General features: G+C 44.2%; 1 protein-coding gene across 2 annotated transcripts in view; it reads left to right on the forward strand.

Moving 5' to 3' along the window:
- The window catches only part of LOC135713553 (otoferlin-like), a 144613-nt gene that overhangs the window by 56697 nt on the left and 63077 nt on the right, over window positions 1-24839 (forward strand). For both annotated transcript variants that reach the window (XM_065236676.1, XM_065236677.1), the window contains exons 2-3: window positions 22846-22904; window positions 23222-23408. In XM_065236676.1, coding sequence (XP_065092748.1) covers window positions 22846-22904; window positions 23222-23408 — 246 coding nt within the window. The remainder of the gene's footprint in view (window positions 1-22845; window positions 22905-23221; window positions 23409-24839) is intronic.

A 24839-nucleotide genomic window follows, 5' to 3' on the forward strand; every position in this document is an offset into this window, starting at 1 on the left:
ACAGACTCGACTACTGCCAATGCTTCCAAATCGTATGAATGATAGTTCTTCTCGGCGGGACTCGTCAAGCGGCTGTAGTAGTAGCAACAATCAATACGAAACTAACGATTTTAAATTGGCTCACCACTTTAGTAGCCTATTGGTCCCAAGCAAACGATTAACGTACCCTATTCTAGTTGAAATTCTATTACTACACTATGTTTGTTTTGATTCGCTATGAAAGTTTGACAGATAACATCAGGGGTGTGTGGATTCATGCAGAACATGCAGGGGTGAGTGAAATAGCTTGGGACTGCTTGGGACCGTTGTTCTGGTACTGAGTGAGCCAAAAATAATAATGATTTTCTACGGGACCCAGTGGTCTTAGAGTTACCTCTATGGTAGTAGCACGGGTGAAACTTGCCATCGTCATCTGCGCGCTGCATTAAAATTCCTGCTAGAGCCATTTTGCTGGCATCTGTATGCACCTCCGTTTCAGCATCCGGTTGGAAAATTCGTAGAACTGGATAGCTTGCGAGGACGCTTTTGATATGGTCAAAAGATGTAAAAGCCTTTTCGTCGAAAATAAATGCGCTGTCTTTTTTCAACATATTCGAGAGTGGTCGAGCAATATCTGCGAAAGATGGGATGAACTTCCTAAAATAGCTTGCCAAACCGTAGAAACGTTGCAACTGCTTAACGGTTGTTGGTTGGGGAAACTGCTTCAACTTCTCGATCTTTCCAGGCGCGGGTTCCACTCGACCGTCATAAATCGTATTACCAATTGAGCATTAAACCACCTTGTTCGGCTACCTTCAACACCTTTTCCAACAACTCAAATCCCTTTTCTTCAGTCTTGGATGGTATAATCACATCGTCCACGAAAACAATTATCGTACCGTCGTTTATCAAGTATTTGAACACTTCACTGATAAATCTTCCAAACGCACTACCACTGGTGCACAAACCGAATGGGGCACGCAAAAATTCATACTGCCCTTCACTTGTAACGAATGCAGTATATTTCCTGCTATTCTCTTCAACCGGCACGTGAAAATAAGAGTTTTTCAAGTCCAACGTTGTGTAAACTCGAGCATTGCACAACCGATCTATTTGGTCTTCAACATTGGGCATCGGGAAATTATCACGGGATACCTTTTTGTTTACTTCACGAAAGTCTACACAAACCCGACGTGAACCATCCTTCTTTGGAACTACTACCACTGCGCTAGCGTATTCACTGTCAGACGGCTGTACGATGCCATTCTGCAGCCATTCACTTATTTGGTTTCGTATAACCTCTCTTTCTACTGGAGCAAGACGTCGAGGAGTATTTCGCACTACTTCGTTATCCACCAGTTTGATAACGAGTGGATTTTTCGCAGTTACAATCTCTTTCGGCTTATAATTGTCAATTACATTCATAACTTTCGAACGGTGCTGGTATGGAACCGTCACCTCGCTGGCACTCTAATCTTCGATTCGTCGGATCCACTTCGAGTCACAATCCTCAGTTGCATTGTTTGGATATTTCTGCACGCGCACGCCATCGGGGGTAATTGAATAGTTTACACCGGCGAGAAAATCCATACCGATGAGTACTTGCATATCGATTGCATTACACGGCACAACATAAAGGGTGATACGGTCAAAATTTGGTCAAGGGAAAACGCGTGTAAATCGGTGAAATCGTTTATTTAAAAAATCAAATTAAATTTCTTTTTCAAGTTCAATTAGTATAAAATTCAGGAAAAATATTCAGTTAGGCTTCCGCTTTTCCAAATCCGAATTGCCGGGCCTTACGCTTGACCCCTGCCATCAGATTTTGTACAGCCACCTTGTCCACCTTCTTCGCCGCAGAAAGCCAGTTTGCCTTGAACTGCTGCTCGCCCTTAGCAGTTTTTTTGGTCTTCTTTAGGTTCCGCTTGACAATAGCCCAGTATTTCTCAATTGGGCGGAGCTCTGGCGTGTTGGGAGGGTTCTTGTCCTTGGGAACCACCTGCACGTTGTTGGCGGCGTACCACTCCATGGCCTTTTTACCGTAATGGCAAGATGCCAAATCCGGCCAAAACAGTACGGAACAACCGTGTTTCTTCAGGAAAGGCAGCAGACGTTTATTCAAACACTCTTTCACGTAAATTTCTTGGTTGACAGTCCCGGAAGCTATGAAAATGCTGCTTTTCAAGCCACAGGTACAGATGGCTTGCCAAACCAGATATTTCTTTGTGAACTTTGACAGTTTCATGTGCTTGAAAACATCTGCTACCTTTCCCCTTCCTTTTGCCGTATAAAACTACTGTCCCGGAAGCTGCTTGTAGTCGACTTTGACGTAGGTTTCGTCGTCCATTACCACGCAGTCAAACTTCGTCAGCATCGTCGTGTACAGCCTCCGGGATCGCGCTTTGGCCGTCGTATTTTGTTTATCATCGCGATTTGGAGTCACTACCTTCTTGTAAGTCGATAGTCCGGCTCGTTTTTTGGCTCGATGCACGGTTGTAGACGATACACCCAGCTTATTTGCGGCATCTCGGAGAGAGAGGTTAGGGTTTCGCTTGAAACTACCGGCAACTCTCTTTGTCGTCTCAGCGGCTTCCGGTTTTCGATTTCCCCCCGATCCAGACTTCCTGGCTGTCGACAAACGTTCCCCAAACACTTTAATTACATTTGTAACGGTTGATTTGGCAACTTTTAGCGATTTTGCCAACTTTGCGTGCGAGTAGCTCGGATTTTCGCGATGCGCGAGCAAAATTTTGATACGCTGCTCTTCTTGCTTGGACGGCATTTTGACAACTGAAGAGTGAATTCCAAAATCAAAATAGGAGCAACATTCTACACACACACACCTTCAAAATGAGGGGTGTTCAGGTTTTTTAAATGCAAAATTGAAAGAAATACGTCAAGTTGATATTGACCAAATTTTGACCATATCACCCTTTAGAACAACATGCCGAATTCTTCTTCCTCAATTTTTGCGTTCAAAATCACCTCACCGCACACGGTTTTCACGTCACCACCGTAGCCCCGAATTTTCATACCCGATTGTTCCAACCTCAGTCCACTTTTCTCAATATCTAGCCACAGATCCTTCCGAATCAACGAGATTTCGCTTCCCGTATCAACAATTGCACGTAGCTCACGCCCGCATAAACGCGAACCATAAATTGACCTTACCTAAAATGGTTAAAAATTGTTTATAATCCCTGCTAAACTTTAACTGAAATGGTTATGGAACTTTACATGAACGTTTAATGATAAAGTTTCAACCTTATGTATTATGGTTTTTCGGAACTGGACCTTACAAATAATGGGTTGTTAAGAACCATTACCGTTCCAAATTCTTGTTTTCTCCATACATTTTCGGAAAGAGAACTATATTAGAACCTTTTAACTTATGGTTTGAGAACTTTAATGGTAATGGTTATGGTAGTCAGTAAGGTCCACGAATGGTTTTGTAACATCGACCAACTTTATGTGGAATATATCGCGAATTGGTTGCCTGTAATTTACTGATTACCAATTCACAATATATTCCACGTAAAGTTGAGCGATAATACAAAACCATTAATGGACCTTACTGACTACCATAACCATTACCATTAATGTTCTCAAATCATAAGTAAAAACGTTCTTATATAGTTCTCTTTCTGAAAATGTATGGAGAAAACAAGAATTTGGAATGGTAATGGTTCTTAACAACCCATTATTTGTAAGGTCCAGTTCCAAAAAACCATAATACATAAGGTTGAAACTTTATCATTAAACGTTCATGTAAAGTTCCATAACCATTTCAGTTTAAGTTTAGCAGGGATTATAAACAATTTTTAACCATTTTAGGTAAGGTCAATTTATGGTTCGCGTTTATGCGGGCGGTCGTTCAACTTCACAATGACGCTCGGTTGTGGATTGTTTACTTTTTCGATCGTGTTCACTTTAGCACTTTTCTTTTTCGCATAGCGTTCTTCGCCTCTCTTGTCACACTCTTTCGATAGGTGCCCAAAACTATTACATGAAAAACACTTCGGGCCCTCTCCTCTCTGCGGACATTCACTGGCAACATGTGCTGGTTCACCCCAGTTGAAGCTATGACGTTTTTCGCCAGATTTTGGATTCGGCTTTCTATCCTCTCTCTTCTCACGACGGTCTCTTTTTTGGTTCGAACGGTCGTCGGTGTGGGAATTCTTATTGGATTTTGCCTGTGTCTTTTCGAACGTGAGCAGCTTTTCCTTCAATTGTTTGATGGTGTGTGCGTCATACAGCATAGAACGGTGGTACTCGTTCTCCGTCACGCCATCAACAATATACTCACACAGGCTCGGCTCATCTAGATTGATAGCAAGGGCAATCCGTTGCATCTCGTAAATGTAGTCGCGAACATGCTCGGTAGGCTTTTTCTTGCGTGCTGCCAACTGTCGATGTACGTCACTCGCTCGCACAAATGGTGCAAACTCCGTAATCAGGGCCTTCTTCAATTTCACGAAAGTGCTCATATTGCGTTGGGTGAACACAAATCGTCTCGCCGTTCCGGTTAACTTTTTACGCAGCATGATCAGCTTTTGCTAACAATTCCAATACGCAGCTGTTGATATTTATTCGAACTGGAGAATCCATTCTTTCACATTTTGACCTTCTTCAACGATGAAAGATTCGATGCTGTCCTCTACGTCGCGGAACGCGTAAGGCCGTGGAGGTTTAGCAACTTTTGCAAGGGCTTCCGTGCTGACCCTACAGCTGTCCAGAAACTTCCATCCTTACTGCTATGTTTATCTTCGTCGTCGTCATCGTTAAGGATGAATCACCCTCGTTGTTGTCGTCGTCAGCAGAATCTTTGTCATTTTCGTCGTTGGCATCTTCTTCATCGTTTACTTCAGCATCGTCGTCAGCGAATAGATCATCCTCATCGGCATCGTGGCTACCGTCATGCATCTCTTCGTTGTTGCTTTGAGGTTCATCGTTTGTAACTGTGTGCGTCGTATGAGCTACAATCCTTCTTGCCATATCGGCTTTGCTGCCTTTCGTCGACAGTCCTCTCTTCTTACACTCGCCCTCTAATCCAACTTTTGTAAATGTGGCACACAAGTCCACCACTGGATCCGCCATTTTGGTTTTTGGATCAAATTTTCACTTCAGCGTTTAATGTCCGATTTTACTTCGGTTCACACATATTTCACTAGAACTCCATTCCCGGACGAGCCCCCATGTAATCGAAATAACACACGAATCTCTTCAAATCGATTTATTGACCATTTGCAGTACGATAAAATATAAAACACGCACATCCGACAATAAACTTCGAGAGCTGACTACAAGTGTTACCAGATATATCAAAATTTTCGAGGGACAATCCATTCTTCCCACATTTATTTGTTCTTCTTCTCGAATTAAAAAAAAACTTCACAGACTGATTCTTAACCTAAATTCCTAATTCTTCTTTTGAATACAAACTTGGACAAATTAAAATCAAAGAAAGCACTAACATTTTAAACGCCCTAACATAGTTATCAATAGGGTTTTGATACCAGTTCGTGGTTCTATGCCGACAGTATGATTGTTACCAGCTTTAAAGATCGGGGTGATCGAGGCTAACTTCCACGCTTCAGGAAAAGTATTTTCACTGAGTGACCTGTTAAAAATAATCGTCAGCGGCGTCAGCAGTGAACCAGCACATTCTCTTAAAAACAACGGCGGTATGTTGTCAGTGCCAGGCCCTTTCGGAACGTCTAACTTTTGCAAAACTAAAAATGTTTCGATCTGGCTCACAACTAGAAGTGGACAGTTCAGATTGCATGCAGGGCAGGTCCTTACACTGTCGTTTGTCCGCAATTCGATTTGTCAAATGAGCGATTCGATCTGGCAAACGGGCGATCAGATCTGTCAAACGAGGTGTGACGCAAACCAAGTCGATATAAATTTGACGTGTGTTCGTATCCTTGCTCACGATATGACGCGATCGGATGAGTAGATGGCGGTAGTGTTTAACGTATTTTAAGTATGGCGTCTTGGGCAAGAATTTGAATGCAGCTTCTATGAGCTGGCACGTCGGTTCGTCGGTGCCGAAACTGCCGGCACTGCTTGCAGCAGTAGCTACGTTCCTGCCATCGGTGAAGAGTAAAGAGCAAACTATACTTTCTCTTTCTGTGCAATGGAATCATGGTTGTGTCGAGTCAACTCTCAGCTTGATTTTTGCATGTTGTGAATATTCTCGCAATATCAAAAGATCTTGTTAAATCAATGCTTGATAAAGCATGATATTGTTACCGTTGGGACATAATATCCCTTGTTCGTCAGGCAAAAAGCAGTTAAATCGTAAGACTTTTATTGTTGCAAAGCGTTTGTTGTTTATTTATTTTCATATTAAATATTATATACAACCACAGACAAACAGACGTAACTCTTCATTTTTTTTATCTTCGTTCATGCATTTAACGGTTGATTTGAATATTATCAGTTCCGCGAACAACTCGCCGCAGCGCTGGCATCGGATCACTTTGACGTTTCTATATATTCTATAGAAATTTTATGCAATATTGTTCACGAGTTAGCGAGCAAGCTTGTTTTCCGCGAGAAGCCAGATAGATGTCGTTACTGAGGTTATATGTTTTGAGATACCATGTTTTCAAGAACATGTTTTTCAAAGAGTTACGTCTGTTTGTCTGTGATACAACTATATTAAAGAATTCATCAATAGAAGCCTATCTAGGATTAAATTAATTGCATGCACACTCAAGAAACAAATTCAAATTGATAACCTAGTAACCAGTTGGTTACAATCCGTGGATTTTCGTCTGTATGAGTTATTGTTGGTTGGAAAAATTCTCGTTTTGTTAAACCTAAAGCAGTAGACACACACAAGAGCGATAGGGCTTGTACCGCTGTTAAACACTCAAAGGATACTGAAGGAAGGAAAATCGTAGCCTTAAGCTAAAAATGGATGCGCGTATGCTGAAAAGAGGATTGGCCAAATTGATTGAAGAGAGCCATATTAGATATGGAAAATTAGGCAGAAGTAAACAGGCGTCCGTGTGAACAAGACCATAGCTAAGTGCACAAACACACGTACCATTGCTGTAAGTAAAAAAATATAAATGTGTTTAACCGTAGTTTGCGTTCTGTTGCTTTTTATCTAATGACTGGATTCTTGTTAAGCAGATTCCCTTGATAAAAACCAACCCTGAGCGCAAAGGAGCCTCAAACTCGAGCTTGTCGGGAGCAATCAAAGGAGACCTTGAGAGCCCACCTTCAATGGTCACCGTGGCTACATCAAGGGAATTGTAGGAGGGTCCGTCTGACCCCCTAGTAATATATTTATAATTTGATCAGGAAGCTACATAAACCGCAACAATCAATCCCACGAAAAGGATGCCCGCAACCGGTGTCACGGTCCTTTCGAGTACTACGAGTAAATCCGTACTCTCCCGATTCTTCCCCACCAGCTGTTTTCGTCCAGCATCACAGATGCTTCATCCAGTATGCAGCAAGAGATCGTAAAATCCGTCACGTTTCCTTTTGTTCCTCCGTTCTGCGCTGTAAGAAAAAGAGGAATTCAGGCACCACGCACGGATGACGCTAAGTATTAGATTGTAAACTTATGTGAACAATCGTCCCCATATTTCCTGAGATAATCGTGGATTGGAGTCTTAAGGAGCGATTCAAAAGCAACATCAACAAATTGTTCAATTGACGGTTGACAAGCTTCAGGACAGACGCATTTCCTTCGCGGTCTTCTAGCCAATCTCCAAGGTTTGGAGAATGTCATCACGTCATTTGGTCGCACAATTGGATAACGTCTTTAACTAGGTACGAGCAACAGCATCACGTTGTTGAAGAACAAGGCGAATAACACCAGTCACAATAATTTTAAACAGTTTTGAGGCAGCCGAAAGACTAGTAATTCCCCTATAGCTCTTCACGTCACGTTTATCTAGTTTTTAATACACCGAAAACATAAACGACTGCTTCCATATTGCTAGGAATCTTATCTCAATCTAATCTGTTATTCGGGAAAATCGAGCTTCCCTTTAAGTTAGACGTTTTCATTACTCGTTCAAAGCAAATCTCACGATTTCACCCTTATCATCACCCTATTTACTGCAGAGTTCCATGGCATTGTCGAGGAAAATATGTTTTTCTCGAAAGATCTAATTTTGGGTTTACTTAGCACAACCCGCCCTTTGCCTCTATTTTTCGAGTGGGTTGTTTTTTGACGTAGGACTACGTCTGTGATTTCTTTATGGGGGTACACTTTGTGAAAAACGAAAATGGAACAAGTAACAAAATTATGAAAGATTTTGAACGTTAATAACTCAGCTGCCCCTGGACCAATTTCAATAATTTTATAACCAATCGATCAGAAATATTTCTACGCATCTGTTTTAGGACTTCATCATTGTTTAAAATATCACTTTTGAGAATTGCACGAATGTGCACCTGTTGCTATGATAATTAAAATTACCACCGATTGCATGTAAAAAACGATTTTCTTAACACGAATTCCATCAAATTATTATATAAGACCACGTAATGATTCTAAATTTATTAACCTTTTCATACGTACCGTAAGATTTGATAAAGAGAATAAAATTGTTGAGATATTGTTAAAAATCTAACACTGCTTCTTGACCCCAAACTCGGCCTACGGATTCTAAATTCGGCCTTACGCATTGAAACGCCATTCAAACGCCCTTGAATTCACTTCGGCCTATCGGATGAAGATAAAAATTGATTCGGTCGGAGCGCTTCTTTTGTTTTTGAGAATAACGGGTGCAAACCATATCACGCCTTCTCGTTGACTTCGTTCGGTAGCTTTTTAACAAAAGTATCGTACCAAATGCATAATTGACTTGTTTGTTCGGCGATTGGACCGAAGTAGTTCTCTGTCCAAATAATATTGAAACTTTAATGGCGGTTAGCTCCAACTGAGTGTTTGCTTAGAGTCGTTTTGATTAACTCTGATGTCGACATTAAAGCAGCCGGACAGTCTTGATAGGGATTTAATCCGAGGATAATTCCGGTTGAAGCTTAACACCATTAAATGGGATTCGATAAGTATCCACCCTTACTTGCTATTCTCCGGACCTTCTCCTTCCAAACAAAGACCATTCCTGATAAACAAGCAGACAGTTAGGCAGATATTCGATTCCCCTTCAATGCCGTCAGCCTCTTCCGAAACTGTCAAGCCAAGAAGCAACTACGACGACGTAATGCCTTCTTTGTTAACACCAAAACCATTTTCCGCATTTTCTATTGATGCAAAAAATTGAAAACACACATCCAGAGCTTTCATCCGGCGCCGCCGCCTTTGCCATTCGGAACTTCCAGCACATGATTGCGTTATTCTGCCAATCGGAGCACGGCCGTCAACCATTGGGATTGGATTGGAATGGAGTGGACTGTGTGGGAAATTGGATCGATGAAGTGACAATGCGATTCCCAATCAGCATGCCGCTCCGCTCCAGAAACGACGGGTTTGCATTTGCATTAAAATGCATCAGCACCTTCATTGTGTACAAACAAACTCATGGATTCCTTGTTAGAGCAAATTGACCATTATCAGCATCACAAGCCGGATGCCAAGTAGGCGTTGGAGGTTCTTCTGTGCTCCCGGAGTGCTTGGAATGGTACGGATGAAAAATGAGCACTGCAATCACTTGAGCACGTTCTGCGGCTCTGTCCTTTCCGTCTGTGGGTGCATTTTGTTTAAATTGCATTTTTGCATGATTATCTGGGAAAGATGGCTTGCTTTAATCTGCCAGGGCAAACACGTGATCTGAAGACGTGATTTGAGCAAGAAATTCAATTTTCAACTTTAGGGAAAGACTCATCCGACCGTGGAAACTTTTTAATGACATTTTTCACCCCGAACCCCGAATACCAGCAAAACATCAAACAGCTAACCGGTCGAAGCTGAAGAAAATGAAATAACATTTCTCCTATCACGTTGAGAAGGGGTCAGACAGATCGCTAAAGATTGCTATTGGGAGCCGGGAGCACTCTGATGGAAGTCCAATGTAAACAAGTTCGCCCGGGAGCTTGTTGACTTTTCCACAACCATCAAAAATCAACATTTACAGAAGGCTAACTTAATAACTTAAAACCGTTATTGGCCAAAACATTTCCCCTCTTTGATGGGAATCACGGAATCACCACCGCGTGGGAATGTTTATTTGTTGACCGACCGGTGCTAATATCCTTTGTAAACAGATTGATTGGCCGCCCACCGCCTCTGGCGGTGAAAGCGGAACGAAGAACGGGCGGCTATCAAATGCTATTATGATAAACTCAATCGTTATCCACTCAACCCCAATGGAGGGCGACGCTGACTGCTGGAACGAGCTCGCATAGGACGATGAATGCCAACATTCAATTATCGAAAAATGCTGTAAGCGCGATTATCAGGCAATTCTGTCGAATAATATTATGTGTGGGTTAGGATACCTATTAAGCTGGTGAATTGGGATCGTCGTCCCTTTCAAAGTAGAAGGAAATTGAAAGGATTTCCGATGCATTATTGAAGAGTGGGTAAATTATCTGACCCAATAGATCATCTTGAATTATCAGTGTACGAAGACACTCGTGTTCAGGGATGCCTGTTATGTTCATTTTATAGACATTTTCAACTTCAAACCTCGATGAACATTTCAAAATGTCCTATCTGCTTTCAGCGATTCTCTTGATCGACTATCCCTTTTGATAACCACGGTGGCCGTATTAAGTACTCAGTACCACCATAGAGGTAACTCTAAGACCAAAAGGTTCCAAAGATACGTGCTCAACTCTGGCAATTTTTTCGGTCCCAAGCTAATCGATGCACCCCTCAAAATTTTCAAGGCAAATCAAAACAAACATAGTGTAGTACTAGAATTTCGTCTAGAATGGGGTACGTTCATCGACGTACTTGGGACCGATAGACTAGTCAAATAGTGAGCCAATTAAAAATCGTTAGTTTCCACTGGTTGGAATTAGTTAGTTAGTTTAGGCTAAATTCTTAAAACCACTATTGGGTTGTTTAGGGGTATTGAGAGGTAACCCTGAAGTTAGACTTTTGTGATTGAGTTTAAATTTTCAATTTCTCTAATTTGTGACCATGGTTCATGGCAAATATTAAGCTTTATTCTCATTCACCCCGGGAGCAACTAAACAGCTCCAGTGTAATGCTAATGTACCCCGAAAATTCTGGTACTCTGGTTCTGTCAAATCGAATAATGGTGGAGTAAATTTACAATTGGTCTTATTTTTTTATCAACTTTTTTTTTCCCGTTTTTAAGTTTTTTGTTTTTTTTTAACTTTTTATAAAAACATTGATATTTTTTCTAATAGTCTTCCAATCGACTCAGCATGACGGGATCGGAAAATGTCTGTCTATTTATGTGTGTGAGAGAGCGCGAAAGACAATTTTCTTATATGTATTTCTCGGCAACCACTCTACCGAATTGAACGCAACAACAACCAAATGAAAGCTACCATGATTCTATAGAATGTTAATTAATAGACTTTCAATCGATTGACTGGTTCCGGATATATGGACGGAACAAGACCCTCAAATCCGGGAACTAAGTGATGTTTGTCGGCAACCACATAACCGAAATAAACGAAACCCTTTAATCGGGTTACTGCCCAGTGCCCACATAGGAAATAACCATAAAAAGTGCTTAAAAACCTGTGCAGGTTCCGAACTATGTGTCATATGGTTAAACCATTTGGGTTATGGTTCGTGTATGGAACATTTTTATTAGGGTGCTGCTTTCGGGGTAATTTTTAAAAAGAATATCAGAATTTACAGAAATAAGAAGTGCCAGATCACACCATTGGTGGATTAATAAAGTTTTTTTTATTGTGACGTTTATTGAACTATACAGTAATCAATTCTTCATTCTCCACGGAACAGTATCAGTTTAGTAAGTTTTTTACGTAGTGAAATCTTGATCCCACCGAAGTTTTTGGCGTACTGCTCCAGTCGATATTTAAGATAGAAATCAATGCATAATTTGATCAACATATTTCGATGCTTGTTGACAGCATCATGATCTAAAATGTGCAACACCAGTAATACGTCTCACTCGAAATTTATTCTTGGTTTGCTTTCGACGTCCACATGAAGTGAAACAAACACATGTTTTCTGATGTGAAAAAAGTTGTGCCACCAACGATGGCTGACCCCATTGTTTACGTACGGTGGAGACATCTACAATTTGCAAGTGGGTACGTGAAACTAAGGTTTTCTGTCTAGATGCTCGGGGGGTGTTCTCATTAAACTGAGAGCGGATTGGGCAGTGGAAGAGGAACTGGAAGCAATATAACCTATATGACCTATCCACAAGAAACGGACGGTGGACGAAATGTTCACGAGCGGTCAGTAAAATTCTCGACAAAATCAAACCCAGAACTCGAACGGACGAAAATTCACTCTCACCCTCGGAACAACATACAGAACTACGCAACCTCGAAGACATCACGCAAGCCTATCGTATCGCGGATTATGATGTCTCCTACCATCACCCAATTACACACGTTGAAGCCTATCAAGTTCACGATCCTTTGCAGATGTGATACTTTCCACAAGAGACCACCAATCAAAACCAATGGCCAATGTACCACCAGTGAAAACCATCAAATGTCCCCCCACTTCATACCTGTCATACCTCGGAAATGGTGCACGATCCAGATGAACTTCGCATCTGCAGTTCAACTGTACCCTGTGGTTGTTGTTGTTCATCTGCATGCCCATGGGATCTTGCCGAATAGCAAATTACTTAGTGTCGTCTTGCGTCATGCACTTTCGAGATTGAGCGAGGCCTTATAATTGATTGATCACATCACATCACACCGGCTCCTTTTAAGACGAACTAGTGCAACAGAAGATTACAGATTGGATCGTTGATGATGGGGTATAATCTATAACATTAAGAAGGTGACATGCAACTTACCTTTTCCCTCGTTGCTCTCTGCGTCATCGCAGGCGTCGGGGCACTTGCGGCAGGGATTCTCGTAGGACTCTTGTGAGCACACGTGGTTATGCTTTTGAGGTTGCGGCGCACTTTTCGGACGTAGGTTCAAAATTTGATTTCATCCACTCGCGCACTAATGTGGACCGTTCTAACGGCCGGTTCTGGTCTGGTTTCTCGGACCAACATTAGTAGCACGAAGGAGGCAATTCTTCACTCCTTCGGCTACCACACAACCGACGGACACTCGTGAACTACGAATCCCATGCAGTCGAGAACGCATATATGTAATGGCGGGGGTTGGGGACCAGCTCGGCGGCAATTAATACGCACGCCACGTGCACGTTTCGGGATACTTCGTCCGAACACCAGAACTATGCACTACCGAGACTGGGTTTTGGTTCTTCTGGCCAGGTTAACAGCCTGTTTCACTCGTCACACGCGAAGGCAAAAATCCGTACTTTTCTTTATATCCTTTTTTAACACTCGACTTTATTCCGTGCGACCGTACTATCCACAGGTTTTCCGCAAAAGAGGCCCATCAAGCGGTCGAGAGCCTATTTGTCTTCTCCTCCGCACGCAATGGGAGGACTGAACCGAGGGGGGCGACACATCTAAATCTCAAGTTAAGATGCTCAACAAATCTCACACTAGCTAGAATCAATCTTCGAAAAATCTTCTTTCATTTGTCGCATCTACTTGCATCGAGCATCATCTTTTTGCAGGACATCTTCAGAATCGTCATCAATCTTCTTTCTATCTAAAGGGTGATACGGTCAAAATTTGGCCAATATCAACTTGACGTATTTCTTTCAATTTTGCATTTAAAAAACCTGAACACCCCTCATTTTGAAGGTGTGTGTGTGTAGAATGTTGCTCCTATTTTGATTTTGGAATTCACTCTTCAGTTGTCAAAATGCCGTCCAAGCAAGAAGAGCAGCGTATCAAAATTTTGCTCGCGCATCGCGAAAATCCGAGCTACTCGCACGCAAAGTTGGCAAAATCGCTAAAAGTTGCCAAATCAACCGTTACAAATGTAATTAAAGTGTTTGGGGAACGTTTGTCGACAGCCAGGAAGTCTGGATCGGGGGGAAATCGAAAACCGGAAGCCGCTGAGACGACAAAGAGAGTTGCCGGTAGTTTCAAGCGAAACCCTAACCTCTCTCTCCGAGATGCCGCAAATAAGCTGGGTGTATCGTCTACAACCGTGCATCGAGCCAAAAAACGAGCCGGACTATCGACTTGCAAGAAGGTAGTGAGTCCAAATCGCGATGATAAACAAAATACGACGGCCAAAGCGCGATCCCGGAGGCTGTACACGACGATGCTGACGAAGTTTGACTGCGTGGTAATGGACGACGAAACCTACGTCAAAGCCGACTACAAGCAGCTTCCGGGACAGGAGTTTTATACGGCAAAAGGAAGGGGAAAGGTAGCAGATGTTTTCAAGCACATGAAACTGTCAAAGTTCGCAAAGAAATATCTGGTTTGGCAAGCCATCTGTACCTGTGGCTTGAAAAGCAGCATTTTCATAGCTTCCGGGACTGTCAACCAAGAAATTTACGTGAAAGAGTGTTTGAATAAACGTCTGCTGCCTTTCCTGAAGAAACACGGTTGTTCCGTACTGTTTTGGCCGGATTTGGCATCTTGCCATTACGGTAAAAAGGCCATGGAGTGGTACGCCGCCAACAACGTGCAGGTGGTTCCCAAGGACAAGAACCCTCCCAACACGCCAGAGCTCCGCCCAATTGAGAAATACTGGGCTATTGTCAAGCGGAACCTAAAGAAGACCAAAAAAACTGCTAAGGGCGAGCAGCAGTTCAAGGCAAACTGGCTTTCTGCGGCGAAGAAGGTGGACAAGGTGGCTGTACAAAATCTGATGGCAGGGGTCAAGCGTAAGGCCCGGCAATTCGGATTTGGAAAAGCGGAAGCCTAACTGAATATTTTTCCTGAATTTTATACTAATTGAACTTGAAAAAGAAATTTAATTGGATTTTTTAAATAAACGATTTCACCGATTTACACGCGTTTTCCCTTGACCAAATTTTGACCGTATCACCCTTTACCCACCAGTGGGATGACGAATCGTTGTCACAGCTCGTTCTTCACCGTCTCCCTATATCCGTGGCCGAATTGCTCGTGGTAATGCTGAACGATTTTCCAGGTAACGGCATGGTCCTTGGGCAGTATTATCGGGAACCGCAAGTCAAATGGTAGGAATTCAGCTGATTCCGTTCGACCTTCCATGCGCAGGAGTCCGTTCTCATTGATTAGAGGCGTCAACTTATAAATGAGGCTGGATTTCTCGATTTTCAACCACGTCTCGGCCGGAAGTTGCAAGTTCTTCATCAGGATCTTCAGTTCGCTACTGAACGCATCCGTTTGTGCCATCCGCATCAACGAAATTTCCGCTTGCTCATACTCCTTCTGATTCAGCGGCGTCCGCAGCATCGGATAATCGATCGGGAGAATGATGTGCGCTTGCATTTCCGTTGGTTTCAGCGTTTCGAGCGGCGATCCTTTCAGTTTTCTTCGACAGTTCGACAGGAACCTAAATACGCAAGTCATCGTCCTTACCAGCACCGTCCACTTCGAAATTCTGTTGACGTCGATTACGGGAGCAGGAAGGTTAACGTCGTGAACAAGCAGGTGCGCTCTCAACTCTTCTTCTGTATCTGGACCTGGCAACTTCTGCTTCGGCCAGTCTGCTTCCGGTAGATATAGAAACTCTGGCCCGGTGAACCAACTGCTGGTTGAACTTATTTCAGGGTCTTTCGTCCACTTAGTCAGCTGGTCGGCGACGTTCATATTCGTTGGGACCCAGCGCCACTCCGACAGGTTCGTACGGGTTAGCATTTCACCAATACGAAGACCTACGAACTCTTTGTACTTACGCTGATCTGACCTGATCCACGATAGCACAGTGGTAGAGTCCGTCCAGAAGAATTGTTGCTTGATTTCCAACGAATGGCCATCTCGCACCGCAGAAGCCAGCCTGGCCCCCAGCCAACTCAAGCCTTGGAACTGATAGCGGCTTCAACGGAGCCACCTTCACCCGATTTGTCACCAGCACACATCTGATCGTTCCTCCCACCAAAGCTCGAAAATAGGCCGCACACCCGTAAGCACCTTTGCTAGCATCGGACACTACGTGCAGCTGTAGATCCTCGATCTGGTCCATTCTAGCGCCCCAAAGTAACTCCGGGGAATCCTGATTGCCTCGATCATCGGCAAAACTTTCGTCCAGCAAATCAACTTTTGGAATGATTCATCGTCGATTTCTTCATCCCAGTCGCAGCCAGCACCGCTTCCCCTCAACAATCAATGATCCCTTAGCACCCCCACTGGGTATTCTCCAACAGAGCAAGCGGTCCCCAGCCACTGTTCAGCCCAGCATTGCCTCGCTGCCCCAGTGGCCTAGCCGAATCAAGGTTCCTCCACTGCCCCTGGTTTATCGTATGCCAGTCCCTCGACGATTCCCCGTTTTCCTCGGAGGAACTTGTGATACTCGTGGCAGAGGTCATCATCATCCTGATCTGAACATCTTCATGCTTCCCTGACCCTCGTCACTAAGGGACCGTGAAGCTATAAAGATTGCAAATTGGAATGGTTGTTCGCTGAAGAACAGGCATTTCGAACTGCTTGACTTCGTTAACGCCAAAAAAATCTAAAGCCGGAAGCAAACACCTACCTATCGGACTTTCGGCTCTTGAGACTCGACAGAACCAGTGCAAGAGGAGGGGGCGGAGCCATTGCTGTGAGGCGCAACATAAACTGACACCTGCTGCCGAACTTCCATCTCAAAATTATCGGGGTTGAGGTCTGTCCAGACAAGTCAACAACAGGGATGCGACGGCAGCGGATCTTCGACGAGATATTATCACGCTGACTTGATGGCGGCAAAAATACATCATCGCGTTCGACCTAAACGCCAAACATCAAGCTTTGGGCATCAGTCGGCGCAACCAAAATGCAATTATACTGAACAATGACCTTCAAGAAGCACACTACAACATCTTGAGTCCGGAGTTGAGGAGAGAGACTTGTTGTTTTTTTCAGGAGGCATCTGGTTCGCTGGAAAATTCTTCTGACTGTGTTTCGTTACTGGATAAGCTGCCGGGTGTAGGTATCAATCATGGTGAATTGTCGCCTAACCGGTACCCAGCGAATGCTAGCTTCTTCTGCAGTATGCACGATTTCCTCGAATACTTCCAGTTTGTTGTCGATGGCTTCGATGGATGGCAGATCCATATTTTCGGGAAGTCGTGAGTCCACCAGGCGTCTGAAAACCACCCAGTTGGTCCGATGGTAATCTCGTCTCATCGTCACCGGCGCTGTTGTTGGGTTGAAATTTAGTTCACACACTACTGGGTAGTGGTCAGAGCTCAGTTCGTGGTAGGTGACTGGTTTCGAGAGTGCCAGGTCGGACAGGAACACGTCGAGGGTGGATGTTATTCCAGCTGGGGAGAGGAACACGTACCTGAGTTGATGTGGTCTGCCAGGAGGGCACCGTTTTTGTTGCAGTTGTGATTTCGCCACAGGGTATGGCGCGCGTTGAGGTCACCGGCCACCACAAAGCCGGTTCTGTTGTTAGTGAGCTTTTGGAGATCTTCCGCGAAGAGTTTGGATGTGCCATTACTGTCTACACATTGCAGAGGTATGTAGACGGCAAACAGCGTGATGTGTCCATGAAGAGCATGTATTTTAACGCCGATTGCTTCAATGATGCTTTTTTCGGATGTGGTAGGATTTCATAGCGAATGCTATGCTTGATGATGACAGCCACACCGCCACCACTTGAGTTGGGGTGGTCTAGCCGGATAATGATGAGAGCAGGGTTTCACCGGGTTTCGGTGATAACTCCCACATCGATGCTTTGTTGGGCAAGGAAGTTGCTCAACTCAATCTTTTTCGCCCTTATAGAGCGAGCGTTCCAATTGGCAATTCGGATGCTGTGGGACTCAGTTGACCCCATATTGGCAGACCATGTATCCTAGGACCTTGACCTGGTCCGAACGGGTTTTGCACTACTTCAAACGATTGCAGAACTCGGTAAAGATGGACCACAGCTGAGCAGAACTGTAGAGCACCTCTTCGCTTTCCTCGGGAGATGAACCCGCTGATGGAACATTTATACCCGCTCTGGTGCGAGGATCGATACTACGTTCATGCTTATGTTGGTTGATCCCGGCGTTGACTGCGGACTGTGAGCCCACAAAAGTTGATGCTCCGGCTGGTACCGAGCTATTCTTCATAGTCAGTGCAGGTGCAGCTGAACTTTTTCTGACTTCCTTTCGACCCGGCTGGTTTGAGGTTGTTGCTTGTTGTCGAATCCGAATGTATTCGGCACGCTTGGGGCAGCTACGATCTGTAGCCGGATGAGCGCCGTCGCAGTTGGCACATCGTTTCGCTGGTGCACTTTTTGTCGAGCACTTCTCGGTAGCGTGGGTTTCGCCACAGTTGTTACATCTGCTCTTCAGGTGGCAGTTTCGGGTTCCGTGGCCGTGGTAAAGGCAGTTCATGCACTGCGTTACGTCGGCTCGCTTGTTGCGGTAGGCTTCCCACCGTACGATGATGTGCGCAACGTGCTTCACGTCTCACAGCTTCTTGAGGTTGGTGTATCCCTTGGCAAAGTGCACCAAGTAGAACGATTCATCGAGATTTGCACAGTCCCCTTTCCTTTTGATGATGTGAGTCGCCTGGTCGATGAGGTTGTGTTCCTTCTTCAAACGTTCCAGAAGCTCTTTTGGGTCAACCAGCGGAAGACCACGGAGCACAACCCGGTAGGGTCGTTCATTTTGTTTGTCGTGCGTATAATATTCATACCCGCTTTTGTACGTAGGCGTGACGTCACACGAGCGCATTTTTTCGACGAGGGTTGCGAAATCGATGTTCTTAACCACCAGGGGTGGTTGCTTTCCGTTTCCGGGGGCATTTTTCGAAGTTGAAATCACCGGGGTCGGCTGACTTTTGGTGGTCTGGGATTGATGATCCAGCATGATGAATGAGTTATTATTCAACAACTGTTGCTGCAACTTGTCGTTGTCTACGGCAGTTTGTATTTTGGTTTTCTTCCGCTTGGGCTTGGTGCCCGTGTGGAAATCAGCCGCGGTGAGCGGCGTCTCATCTATGTCCATCTCCTTCCGATGCGCGCGAAGTTTTCAGAGCAGGCGAAAAACACGTCCGAACGTGCCGCTTGAATGACTGAGACTGGTCGTTAAGCTCGCTGCTTGCAGACAGCCTTTCGTTGTGTACTGGAGAACACCACCACTCACCACGCGGTGATTGAATAAGCACATGGTGAGACCGGATGGAATTCAACTTTGAAATCTGTATTAGGGAAAGTCTTAATTTTAACAGATTCGTAGAAAAAAAAATCCTATCTATTGGAGTATTGAGAATTAAAATCCATCATCTCTGGATCAACATTAGATCATTTTCATGCCGTGACCGACTTTGGTTTTTGAAATTGCAACCCCAATGTTGTCTTCAAGAACATGGTATGTTAGATTTAAACATATCTAGATAGAGCTGGAATTAGGCCTAACAGCTATTGTAAACAATGACTTTGCTCGATCATTTTTTATGAATTCAAGGCAGGCCCATGCAAACCAACATAACCGTCGGGTAAGGAAAGTCTTACCCTACCTGATGGTGATGTTGATTTGCGTGGGCGAGCCTTGACTTTCAAGACATCATCGAAAGAAGTCATTGTTTACAAAAGCTGTTACGCCCTAATTCCAGCTCTATCTTGATATGGGAACTGTCATCCGATTGATGACCTTGATAAATGTCCAGCAAATACTCTTTTACTAATTTATGGTGGTCCTGAAAAGGACCGTTTTGTCTTGATGGTTGAGCAATGCTGAGCTATTAGGGTGTTAAACACAGATGAGGCTGATGAGCTGTATGTTGTTTGGAATGAGGATGACGGGCTTGGCATAGATGGCCCACAGCGACTCACGAAGAGCTACTGATTCCGATCAATAGCGGTGCGGTTTCTTCCTCCTTCTATGGATGCTCATGTGGGCTGCAGCTCGCTGCTTTCAAGCAGCCTTTTGTTGTGTACTGGAGAACAATGTTCAACGCCACGCGCCGAAAGCACTGCTGCTGCAGCTGCTGATGCCGACGACTGGACGCCACCACACACGGTGATTGGACTGAATCCGATGGCTTTGATGACTAGCTGCTTCCGGGGAACCTTTCGTTGTGTACTGGAGAACACCACCACTCATCACGCGGTGTTTGAATAAACACCGTTTGGTGAAACCGGATGGAATTCAACTTTGAAATCTGTGTTAGGAAAATCGCTTTTCGCAGGCAATCGGTGATAATTTTATTTATCATACCAACGGTTGCACATTCGTGCAATTTTCAAAAGTGAGATTTTTAAAAATGATAATGTCTTAAATTTAGCAGATGCGTAGAAATATTTATGATCCATTGGTGATAAAATTATTGAAATTTGTCCAGGGGCAGTTGATAAATTAACATTCAAAATCTTTCATAATTTTGTTACATGTTCCATTTTCGGTTTTCACAAAGTGTACCCCCATATAGAAATCAAAGACGTAGTCCTACGTCAAAAAGCGCGACAAATTAGATTGCTGTAACTACCACGCGATCACACTGCTGAGCGCCACCTACAAGGTACTCTTCCAAATTCTATGCCAAGGCCTGCTACCGCGGACCAAATTTACGCGATTCGGCATATTCTGCCCAACGTGCCCGCTAATCATTTTTTCATCGGTTTCAAATCCGCATACGACACAATCGGTCGTGATCAGCCATGGCAGATTATGCACCAATACGGATTTCCGGATAAACTGACCCCACTGGTCAAGGCAACGATGGATCGAGTGATGTGCGTTGTTCGAGTATCGTTGATACTCGAGGAGTACCATTGAATCTCGAAGGGGATTGCGGTAAGGTGATGGACTTTCGTGTCTGCTATTTAACATCGCGTTATAAGGTGTGATCAGAGGAGCTGGGATAGACACGAGGGGCACGATCTTCACGAAGTCCATCCAGCTTCTTGGCTTCGCCGATGACATCGACATCATGGCACGGAACTTTGAGACGATGGTGAAGCTAGGCGGATTGGACTTGTCATCAACGCATCGAAGACGAAATACATGAGAGGAAGAGGTTCTAGCGAAGGCAATGTTTCTGCCGAAAATGATACCAGCAGACAAATTCAAAGACGCATTATGGCAGAGAATCGTGCCTACTTTGGACGCCGGAGGACGCTCCGGTCGAATAAAATTTGACATCGCACGAAGTTGGCTATATACACGATGCTGATTAGACCGGTGGTCCTCTACGGCCCCGAGACCTGGACTATACTCTACGGTGGGAGAGCAGATGTATGACGGAACGTGGAGGAGGCGAATGAACCACGAATTTCAATAGCTGCTAGGCGTCCACATTTCAAAAAATGGCGCCCGAAAGAAGAGGGATTCGCTTTAACCTCGTCTTAGATTCGGAAAATATACTCACGGAAAGAGGTAGAGACGCATTCTTCGTATTCAGTTTCGAGTCTCGAGTTTCGAGTCGAGCGAAGAATGCTACGTCGAAGCTCGGCATTCCACTACGGTTTATTATCCGAGCGACGAGGGAGAGTTCTACGGAGCGGTGTGTGCCTGCTTATGATCCCGAAAATCACGTCATAGAATGTATGGTAGCTGCTGCGTTGACATTGGCACCGATGGCAGAATTTCCCAACGACAAAAGTGGCTTTCTTCGGAACCATAGGAATCAATTGCCCATTTATTGAATTGTAATGACCCGTGAATAGCTTACCGCAAGTGTCAATATTCCACCCCCGTAGATGTAAATGCCATTAAACAATTTCCACAGCAAGGAAAACTCGTTCGAAGGGAAAAGTTCATGATGAATTATTAATATCAAATGGGCGCGTCTTCTCTTCACCATCGTAAGGCGTAGCTACCTTTACCCATCCATTGAATTCAACTCAACGAAAGTGCCGATGACGGCCTTTTTACTTTGATCACCACGTTAACTGCGACACGTGTTCCGTCCGCTTAATTCGAATCACACCTGACCTACAGTAGCATACAGGGAGGATACGGAAGCCGGCACCGCCTTCTTCGATATCGCAGATGGTTTGATTAAGTGGCCGACGTCGAAGCAAGCCAGGCCCAAAGTGGAATCGATGACCGAAGTAGGCAGCTAGGGGCAAAAAAAAAATACGACATGGACGTGACCCATCTCAAATGAAAACAATTTGCGGCTCCTCCGGCCGTATGCGAAAAGCAACTTTTCTTTTCTATCACGCTTTTCGCCCATTTTCTCCTCGTTAGCTCGTTTGTCGCTTGTCGTAAACGGGCTGTCCAAGTGTGGTTTTTCATTTCGATTAATCATTCCCAAACAGTGCACAAGGAACTAATCCAATGCCAATAAAGAAAAGGGAAATATTTCATGGGTCAGCTGTTGCCCCGGGGCGGAGACCCAGACGATCGTGTGCTCGCTGTGGTCGCTCAACGGTGATAAATTCAATGTATACGTGCGAACAATTCCCAAGAAAAACACAAACTAATTTGTGGCGCGTTCAAGACCAAACCGGGTTAATGGTTATCCAGCCGATTTCCTCTAAAGGGTGGAAGGGAAAGGGCGAAGTAAAACTTTTCCCCTCACCAGGTCGGTCGAACTTTGGATGAACTTTTTTTTTTCTTTGGTACAAAGTTTGCCGCTGTGTTTCGAAGAGATTTTCCCCGGTGAGAACTGCTTGTGGGCACTTAGTCCAGGGTTTGGAAGAGTAGGCGGATGATAATTCAGATGACTGAAAATTTTGAGGAATCTTGGAGGAATGGGAGGGAAGTTTGGAAACTGCTCCGCTGAGTTTTACTTTTAGGTGGCAAAATGCTAGCTGCAATTTGATTAATTCTGTTCAAATTTATCCTTTCAGGTGTTGCTCACACAACAACGGAACTCAACTGTAGTACTGAATTCGTGGATGTCAATCAGGTAGGTTTTCCCAGCCTACTTATCGTAATAAAAAAAATCCCAACTAACCGCCCAATTCCCAATTCCTTTTTTCCGAATAAATGTCAAAACAAAAATTGTAACATGCCTGACATCGGAGCAAACCAATTCGCTGGTCCATCTCTCAAAATAGCCCGAAGTGGCGAATTCAATTTCATGATGTAGCCTTTCCCATGTTTGTTCCGGCCTACCAGACAATCATGTCATATTGCTTTCCGCTTTTTGCTGAATTCTGATCGTTTTCCCGTTTCATTCTCTGGCAACGAAAAATCAAACAAAAAATCTCTTTCTGCTTCCAGAGCTTCATATGGCCCCTGGCGCGATCGGCCGACGAGGATGAGACGGTGATTGTCGAGCTGCGACAGCAGACGACCAAGATTCTGCTCAAAACCGGCATCGGCGGATCCGCTACGAGCCGGGGCGGCAGCCGCGGCACCATCACCAGCAGCACGAAAATCATCGGCCGGTACGTGATGCTGATGCAAGGTAGGTTCTCCACTCCCAGAGGGTCTGCAACATTTTCAAATGAATTCTAATGTTTGCATATTTTTGCCATGAAGAAAGATGGTATAAGTAGGCGGAAATTTGTGAACAGTTCCCAGGATAACCGTTCTGTACAGTTAAAGCAGTGTTGGAAGAACACCCCAAGGCATCGATAGGTTAGAGTTTCGCGATCCAATTTTGCTAAATTCCACTCAATTTCGCACCCAAATGGCATCATTAGTATTCATCGATCGGCAGCGAGGGACGTGCTATATTTAAATTTTGTGTATTGAACTTTCCAGCAGTCGGAAAACTGTTTCCATGCAGAGGGGGGAAGTTTTGACTTTGATTCGGCACACCCTGTGTCGATTTCCACGAAAAGGGAAAAGTTGTGTCATACTAATTAAGTTCAGCCGTGTCCCAGAGTTCCGGAATGACCTTCACTCGCAATTGTCACTTCTCGAGCAACACGGGAAAAGGGTCTATGTGACAAATTTAAACCATGACTGTAATCGTCGATTTCGCATGAACAAACTTCCTCTACCAGATGGAACGGGCCTCATCAGAACCTGCAGACACTGATACAGTCGTTACTCAGCTGTATACAGTCATAAAGGGGAATTAGTGTGCCAATAGTTAATTGGGTTGTTTACATTCGACACATAGGCCCTTTTCACATGTTGCCCTAGACTTGTTACTAATAGTAACAACGTTGGCAAAGAACATTGTCGCAATTTTCTCCAACTTGGAAATGAGGCCGACTTTACCCGCACAATCGTGCTCAATTACATCCCAAGTAACATTGCAGGTTTTATCGCGGTTTTATAGCATTCTACAAGTCTAAATCATGGTCTACAGAACCCTCATAAAACCAAAATTGTTACTTGGGATACGCTGTGGTAAGTTCGCATCCAAGTAGGCACCATCGAAGGCAACCGTTTAAAAGCCATGTAACCGTGGACATTGCAAATAGGATTAAAAGTTTTCCAGCGGCTCCTTTGCATGCGGCAAATTTCCGGCATCAGACGGGCAATTAGGATCGCAGATTCCGACTACACGGCTAATCAGAACGACCCAAATTTGAGTTTAGTTCACTCATGTTTTCCCAGGATTTTCCAGGGAAAAAATCCCGAATTTGAGAAAAGTAAAGATTAGATTCACTCAGTCTTTTGGTACTACTCCGAGACTGAATAAAATTTTCGTCAATTTCCTCATTTTCCGGCAGATTTTTTAGGTTTTCCACAGGAAACCATGAGACAAATTTTACTCATCGCTGAGTTCCTGCACTTTTGGCGATTATGAGTGAACTAAACTCAAATTTTGGTCGTTCTCATTCGCCGTGTAGGGTTCCTTCGGATGAGATGCAAGTTGATTCTTTGGTTTAACCGTTCCCACTGCTTTGGTTGTAGAGCAGAAGACACATTAACCGGCCAC

The sequence above is a fragment of the Ochlerotatus camptorhynchus genome, unplaced genomic scaffold, assembly GCF_037179485.1.
Source record: "Ochlerotatus camptorhynchus isolate MF236.1 unplaced genomic scaffold, CSIRO-AGI_Acam_v1.1 ptg000568l, whole genome shotgun sequence".
Taxonomy (NCBI): Eukaryota; Metazoa; Arthropoda; class Insecta; order Diptera; family Culicidae; genus Ochlerotatus; species Ochlerotatus camptorhynchus.